At 45.2% G+C, this 8666-nt stretch overlaps 1 protein-coding gene across 1 annotated transcript in view; it reads right to left on the bottom strand.

Moving 5' to 3' along the window:
• Window positions 1-2060: 2060 nt before the first annotated feature.
• The window catches only part of CPM (carboxypeptidase M), a 54385-nt gene continuing 47779 nt past the window's right edge, over window positions 2061-8666 (bottom strand). The window contains exons 8-9 of the mRNA XM_015405714.1: window positions 6268-6416; window positions 2061-2362 (exon numbers count right to left, since the gene is read on the bottom strand). Coding sequence (XP_015261200.1) covers window positions 2135-2362; window positions 6268-6416 — 377 coding nt within the window. The 3' untranslated portion in view covers window positions 2061-2134. The remainder of the gene's footprint in view (window positions 2363-6267; window positions 6417-8666) is intronic.

Genomic DNA, 8666 nt, shown 5'->3' with positions numbered 1-8666 from the left:
GCCCCCTTTTCTCTGGAGTCGCACCGCCACTTTCCATTGTATTCTATGGGCCATAGAATACAATGGAGAGATTTCACCGCTGCTGCGGCACGACTCTAGACTGAAGGAGCTTGGGGGCGGGGTGGGAAGCTGGGGGTGGGGCTTGCCACCACTGGGGCTGCCGGAGCAATGATCCGGCACGCTCTGGCCCCAAACGACCCCTGCTTCTATTCATGCTCTTATAGGGTTACTATGAATAAGGTCCGTTGTGGAAATAAATACAACGAGCTCTAGAAAGAGGCTCTGGGAGAGTGCCCCGGCCTTGGGCACTCAGCGTCAATTTGCTGTGGCAACCTCAGCAGGGTATAAAGACACAGAGTCCACCATTTTCTCCAGGGGAACTGATCTCTGCCATCTGAAGAGCAGTTGTAATTCTGTGATCTCCAGCCCTCCCCTGGAGACTGGCAACAATGGTTCCCCATGAGGGAATGGCTGGTTTGGAGGATGGAGTCTATGGCATTGTACCTGTCTGAGGTCCCACCCCTCTCCAGGCTCTATCCCTCAAATATCCAGGAATTTTCCACCTGGAGTTGGCAGCCTACTGGTAACCTACTGTTATCTGCTGGGGAAGCAAAAAGGGGGGAGCATCTTCAAAAGCCTCCCCTTCCCCAGCCAGCCTGCCAAGGCGGGCGGGGGGGTGAAGAGAGAAAGGATTTAAAGTGCTGGGGAAGGGAAGGGGAGGCTTTTGAAGATGCCTCCCCACTTTTGCTTCCCCTTCTGACATCACTTCCGTTGCTGTCAGGGGGTGTGGCATATACTAATAAGCTATTACGCTAATAGCTTATTAGGTATGCTAATGAGCTCCTGCAGCTCTTTTTCTATGAAATGACCGCTGAATAGAAGAAAACCCAAACAAAACTACTCTAGTCACCTGAAGCATGGAGAAAGGAGGGAAGGGGAAGCAGCAGAGTTTCACCTGGACACTGTGGACTGTTTGTGGCAAGGAAGCAGAGCTCATCCTGCAGTAGGAAAACCAGCATTTCTTCCTTGGTATGTCCATAAACATTCTGTAATCTGATCAATTTCACTCAAGATTCAATAGGTTGTCAAAGTACTGCAGCTTTCCTCAGTCCTCAAGTCCTTAGCTGTGCAACATAGAAATAGTGGTGGAATTGTAGCATAGAATTTGTTGGAGGCAGAGATTTAGAAACTTCAGATATTTTCCAGTTATTGAAAGATTACCGTATTTATTATGATGACCACTGAATTAAATTAATATACTAGTCTAAATAATGGTACTAGAATATAATGACTTAGTAGTAAAGGAGAAAATTAAACACATATTCAAACAGTGAAAGATATAGTGGGTTTAATTAGAGAAGTTGGCTTCCAGTGATTCTTTAGAAAGCTGATTGCAGATTAATGTAATTAGAAGGGCTTTAAGAACTGTCAATAGAGTAAATTATTAGGAGGATTTTGAAGAAGTTAACATTGTAATTTAATCAATGATCAGTAGTTGCAAGTTGCCAGTGAATTATAGCTTAAATTCCTGAGCAAGGATGCACACCCCTCCACTGAACATACATCAGAAGTATTAGTGTGGTCCCTCTCATGGTTTTGCATGTATCTCACAGATACTACAAAAAGGGAGAGCAGTAGTTAGCACATAAGATACATGTCCTTTCTTTGGGATTATCTTGTCCCCTACAAAGTATTATTATTAATACTCTTGTTCCAAACCAAGGATGGCACATAATCTTGTAACCGCTACCTCTCCAGTACAAGAAAAATGCCAATGGAACAGGCAAAAAGGTGCATACTCCAGGCTTTTCATTAGTATTTGTAATCTTCTTCTTGCCAGTTACTATACTCAGAAGTAGCTGCTGGTTTATAAAACGATTACCTTTGATTGTTTCAGATTCACAGAATAGCTAGTGAAAACTAGTGGCCCTAGGATTAATATTCTGTAGGATAACAGCTGCTTTGCCCAGAACACAACACACCTTTACAATGTAGTTCAAATAATGAAGTAAATTATGTAAGATTATATTGAAATAGCCAAAAATTTATTGATTGTCCAGGAAATATAGCCCACCTTATTTTAAGTCATCTGGTAAAGACAAGTAGTTCAAGTACTTTCAAAAGCATACATAAGTTATCTGAAAATTGCATACAAAGTATTAATTAAAATCAATATGTTAATAGTGGGCTTCAGTGTTGTTGATGTACTTTCAGCATAACGAGGTGTTGTAGGGCATGACGCAAGCTTTGGTGCAGCAGATGCATCGGGCAAAATGAAGTCATAGGTCAGGGCACTGAAGTCTTGTGTGCCATCTGGAACATTCATTATCTGTAGCACTGACTTATAACCAGGTGCTGTTGCCTGAAGACCAACAATGGGGGGGGGGGGAGAAGAGAGAGTTTTTGTAGATTCTTCATGCTTCAGTCTCATAATGGAAATTACACAAACAAAGCTACCTTCTGCCAAGTTAAACCTTCAGTCCACATCGGCCAGTACTATCTGGTGTAACAGACAGTGGCTTTCAAGGTCTCAGATAGGAGTCTTCCTGAGACATACTGCCTGGGATGCTGAGTATGCACACCATGTTCTCTGTACACATTTCTTGACCACAAACTGCTGTAATTCTATTACCAAAGTTTCTTTAGATTGCATACTGCATACCACACACATTAGGAAACTGAGGAAATGCTGTCTATAGCCACACAGGACTAAAGAGTGCATTTACAGAGGTTGGCCTTTTACTAAGGTTTTTACTTTTACTAAGGTTGGCCTTATTTTTTTACTAAGGTTTTACTAAGGTTGGCCTTATTTTTATATTGGACTAGCCTGCTACCCGTGCTTCGCTACGGTATTTAAGTTCCGTAAATCCAATTATAATACTGATGATGTGAAGTTTGAAATCTGACATTTGTTGTAGGAATTCTAACAGAGAAGATTGTAGTGTAAGAAATGAAGTGAGACATACTTACTCCCCCCCCTCTACTGAAGGACCTCTCTCTAGACCACATTGGTAGTTCTGCCCTCAGGTGCTAGGACCACCAGGCTGCTTGATAAGCTCACTCTGGAGCAGGCCACATAGAGCTGTCCATTTAAGAAGCAGTCGTCTGTTAAGTCAGCTCCTGGTACCTTCCACGAAAGTGATGGCCTCCCTACTTGTGTTCCTGGATTGTTTTGCTCATATGGATGTCAGTATCTGTAACTATACTGGCAAGCTGTCAGTCTGCAATGAGCAGCAATGTCAGATCTAAATGATCTAGTTATGACAGTAAGTGGTCATGTGATAAGGTGATTGCATCAGACTCTGCACAATCATGATGACTAGGCATTATGTAAATTACTGTGATATGATTGGTCGATGTAAATATAAATGTACAGCTGTACAGTGCTGAACATCTCCTGTGTGGGATCAGTTGTCAGCGAAGCACCTTGTCAGAGCGAACAGAAAGGCTGTAAATATCCTCCAGTGTAAATAAACTGTATATACTCTAAACTACTCTGCTATTTTTCGGCGTCTCTAACTACCGTCAATGGAGACTGTGTTGTTCTGAGCACCTCAGGGTGATCTCACTGGTACCTGGCCTGTGCAAATGTCTTTGCCACATTCCTAAATTGGCTCCTCCTTGTAGAGTTGGTGTATCTGGCTCGATGTTTGCCAGGAGTTTACATGGGGGCAGGAAGAGGTGAGAGGTGTGAGGCAGAGTTGGTGTGAGGGAGTGGTGATGTGGTGGACATTTCTTCAGGTTCACGAGGGAGGTAAGCATCGAAATGGATCCCAGAAAAGTCCCCATGAACATTCATTAACTCAATTGTCATGCTGGCTGGCTTTTTTGAAAAATGTCTATTCAGGAGTCTTAAATCTCTGATTTCTGTACTCAGCTGTCTGCAGTCTCTTCTAACTGCGTTTTTACCTCAGAACACTGACATTCACAGCTGAGCATTCAGAGGGAGGTGGGTGCAAACAGGCAGGTTTAGCTCAGAACTCTGAACTGCTCAGTTGACTAATCGGGGAGTGGGGGCAAGGAGGCAGCAGCCTGACAGACACATGGAAAACAATTGGGTGAACACATTTTGTCCCTTTTTTACCCCCTTAGGGTAACCCCCCCTTTTTTTAACAAAAATGATTCTCATTTATGTTACATTTTAAAAGTGGGACATAATTACATATTCAAAACACCAATCAGATATTAAGCCCGTTCATATGAACCAATTTTCTAGAATCCACATTGTGAGAAGTTAAATAACCTAATAAAGGAAAACAGTTATCTACAAATTTGGGGTATATTTCCATTGTGGGTGGAAGTGTGGCTAAGCTGGGCCAGCAGCACCACTAAGGTGATCCTGCTGGGGTGGCATTCCTTATGGATTAAAGTACTCTGGTCCTGCTCCTACACCTTCCTACACTGGACAGGCAGCTGCCTGTCCAGTGTAGGAGGGAGAAGGAGTATTAGAAGCCACTGTGGAGGCGGGGTTGGCAGGATCACTAAGGTGTTACTGCTGGGGCAGGCTCCCTCGTGGCTTTAAGCACCCTGCAACCACTGCTGCACCTGACAGATAATTGCCTGTTAGGTGTAGGAGATGGGGGGAGTGTGTTGGAAGCCATCAGAGAGGCTGGCCCAGCAGCATTGCTAAGGTGATCCTGCTGGGGCGGCATCCCTGATGGATTAAAGTACCCTGGCCCTGCTCCTACACCTGACAGACACCTGCCTGTCTGGTGTTGGGGGGATTGTATTTAAAGGCATCAGGGAGGCTGGGCCAGCAGCAGGGCTAAGACAATCCTGCTGAGCAAACCTCCCTGGTGGCTGTAAGCATCCCACCTCCTCTCCTACAACTGACAGGCAGCTGCCTGTCCAGTGTAGGTCGGGGAGGGGGAGGAGTATTAGAAGCCACTGTGGATGTGTGGCTGGCAGGATCACTAAGGTGTTATTGCTGGGGCAGGCTTCTTCGTGGCTTTAAGCACCATGCAACCACTGCTGCACCTGAAAGACAACCGCCTGTTAGATGTAGAAGGTGGGGGGAGTGTGTTGGAAGCCATCAGAGAGGCTGGGCCAGCAGCATTGCTTCACCTCACAGATGGTTGTTGGCCATTCCTGATTTCCTCAACTGTCATGAGCTCTCTGCAGTCTCCTGTAACTGTGTGTGTTTTTACCTCAGAACACTGAGCTCTGCAGCTGATCAATCAGAGAGTGGGGAGTGCAAGGAGGCAGCAGCCTGGCAACTACATAGTAATCAATGGGGGGAGCATATTTTATCCCTTTTAACAAATTTCTAAAAATCCCTTCTTAGTAAGCATGTACATCATGGTAGGAGCGCTCTCCTCGAATTTCATGTTTCTACATCCAGTGGTTTGGCCTGGGCGTTGATTTTACGGTGAGGGGACTTTCTTTTATATAGATAGATAGATGGAGGGTTATTTCAGTAAACCGCAGTGAATGTAAGAAGGGCTTACATTTGTACAATTATAAGAAGAGTTCATATTCTTATTCCCATAGTGTTACATTTAGCAGTTTATCCCATAAAGTAGATTTTGGCATTATTGTATCAAAACTCATTTGTTACATTAATGTGACATTCTGATAGGGGGAGGGTGTCACCTGTACTAATGGTCAGGGCTTCTATGAGCTGCCATAGGCCCCCTGCCAAAGATTCCCTCTGCCCATCCACCCCCCCATTATATTTACTCATATACATATTCACAGGAATCCATCCAAGATACACAATTAGAACTAGTATGCTGCAGCTATCTCACAGAGCTACCCTTAATTTCCCTCTCTTAGTGATCTCTTATTTCATGTACCAGATAAATTAATTTCTAGGCTTCAACCCAATACATAACTAAATTGCCAACAGAGGACACAATCACTGTAGTAAAAGCTTTATGTGAACTCAACTGGTTTGGGACACTGCTGTAATAACTGAGGAGGTAAGACATAGGATCCCTCAAACATTAGGGTAAATTTGGAAACATGGGGAAGTCATCATTCTTAAATTGACCTTTGGACATTTTTTTAAAAAAACAGGATCTTAATGTTCACTCCTCAGAGAAGCACTATTGTGAAGTGATTCAAACTCAGTCATAGAAGAGGTGGCATCCCATTCTAAGTCCACCCATCTTTCAAACAGGCCCTTGAAAAGCACTGGGTCTTGCAAGGGGCTGCAACTGGAGGGGGGGAGTGTAAAAGTGCTTTAGAGTTCACACACAGGTCTCTGTGTATAATTGCAATATTTCCTGGGATAGGGAGTTCACGCGGCCATAGAAGTATACTTACATTAAGTACATAGTCCCCAGGCAGGAGCAGAAGATAATATTCTCCATCTCTATTGGTCTTGTAAGGACATACATGACTTCTTCCTTTGGCCTCTACTATTACATCTGCAATAGATTCTCCGTCCTTATCCAAAACACGCCCTTTTACACCTATGGGCAAGGGGGAGGGAGAGAAAGACCCATTTCCTTTGCTTTTCAGCTTATGTAGATTAAAAAAGTGATGCTTTCTGCTACAGAAGTCTAAGTGAGCTTCTTTTGTGCATCTTTTCTAGCCATGTCCAACAGATGTCTCCTAATCCAAGACTACAGTGTATGCTGAAAAACTTGTTATAAAGTATTAAATGAACTTTCACCAAGGGAAGAATTGTTTGGTCAATTTTTATGGATGGGGGGGGGGGGGGGGGTTGAGTAGGAAATTCGCCTCCAGTGTTCCAAGCAGACTAATGGATTTGATGAGGGTGTGCTAAGCCCTCAGGACCTAAATAGAGAAAGAAGAGTCCCTTCTCAGGCACAGCAAGCAGAAAGCCTTTGTTCTTTCTGAAGGCCAGGGGTCATTTCGTAGAAAAAGAGGTGCAGGAGCTCATTAGCATAACTCATTAGCATAACTTATTTGCATATGCCACACCCCCTGGCATCACCAGAAGTGTGTCGGAAGACAACACCCTCTGCTCAAGCTCCACTGGACTGTTTTGGATTGCTAGCTAGGGGGGGGGGGGGACACGCAGATTCTTGTGCTCCTCATGGCTCGGGGCTGCTCGGAGCAGGGGCGGGGGGAAGTGGGCGGGGGCTTGTTGCATGTGCCCGCCCCCTGGGCTCTTTACTGCTGGAGCTCCGCTCCTGTGCGCTCCTGCAGGAAATGACCCCTGCTGAAGGCTGTAGCATGCTCTGTACTGTAGCCTGTAACTATGCAATTCCAATGTAGCACTGCACAGAAGCCATGACACAGAAATCATATTTGCATAGAGCACTGAGGTGAACAAGTCTTTCACAAGCGGATGGGTGTGTGCTTATAGTGACTGAAGAGCAAAGTTTTATTCACTGATGTAAAATATATGTTTGAGTGTCATTCCAAAGCATGGCAGGTGAGTGTCAACTTTCTTGCCTATGGAGAGAACCTGGAAGAGTGAGGGAATGTATATGCACTGCCAAGCCACGACACTATAAGACAAAACTAATTTTAATTCAGTTACTATCTAGAAATTTATTTTTTGTGGAAAGAGGAAATGTTTTTTTTCTGAACAGCAGGGTTGACAGAAGTTAAATGATACATTATAGAACCACTGTTTAAGGAAATTAAAGACAAAGAGAAACTGTTGGATTGTAATGGGGAATATACTGAGTGCTGTAGGAGCATAGGGGTAATTCTACTGCCAGGTGATTGTGGATAAGCAAGGCTTCAGTATAGCAGCAAGTATAGCAGTATAGCAGCAAAGCTTCAGTATAGCAGCAGTTCAGCTCTCCGTTTAATTGGACGAGCACCTCCAGGGCTTAGAATTCTAGACTTGAGAGTTTTATCTGAATACTAGCAGTAAAGCCCGTTGTGAAAGCAATACAACGTGATCTAGAAAGAGGCTCTGGGGCAGTGCTCTGGCTTTGGGCAAACAGTGTCAATTTGCTGTGGTGACCTTAGCAGGGTATAATGACAGAGTCCACTGTTTTCTCCAGAGGAACTGATCTCTGCTACCTGAAGAGCAGTTGTAATTGTGAGTAATCTGTAGCCCTCACCTGGAGATTGGCAACAATTGTTACCCAGGACAAAATGGCTGGTTTGGAGGGTGGAGTCTATGGCATTCTACCTGTCTGAGGTCCCACCCCTCTGCAAACCCCACCCTCTCCAGGCTCCACCCCTCAAATCCCCAGGAATTTGTCAGCATGTAGTTGGCAACCCCATCTCCTTCCCAGCTAGCCACCAACCTACCATTATCTGCCCCTTTGACTTCAGCTGACTTCTGCCCTCCCTTCTGCAGAACAGTTGTAATACTGAGTGCTCTCCAGCCCTCACCTGGAGATTGGCAACAATGGTTCCCTATGTGGGACTGACTGGTTTGGAGGGTGGAGTCTATGGCAGTGTACCTGTCTGAGGTCCCACCCCTCCTCAAACCTCACCCTCTTCAGGCTCCATCCCTCAAACCTCCAGGAATTTCCCATCTGGAGTTGGCAACCCTATCAGGATTGGCCCCAATGTGTTTTCTCCCAAAGGCCAAAGTAGGTGACAGGACCAAGCTTAGTTGCCTACCAACAGGCACTGAGGGGAATGTAGGGTTGCCAGCTCTAAGGAGGGAAATACCTGGAGGTTTGGGGGGTGGATTCTGTAGAGGGCCGGGCGACGGAGGCATCGGCCTTCTGTCGCCCGCCTTGCCCCCCCAATCTCGGCCCGGGCGACCGCGGCTCCCGCCAGCG

The sequence above is a fragment of the Gekko japonicus genome, unplaced genomic scaffold, assembly GCF_001447785.1.
Source record: "Gekko japonicus isolate JY-2015 unplaced genomic scaffold, Gekko_japonicus_V1.1 scaffold53, whole genome shotgun sequence".
In the NCBI taxonomy this organism is placed as follows: domain Eukaryota; kingdom Metazoa; phylum Chordata; class Lepidosauria; order Squamata; family Gekkonidae; genus Gekko; species Gekko japonicus.
This window is presented reverse-complemented; position numbering and strand designations above follow the sequence as displayed.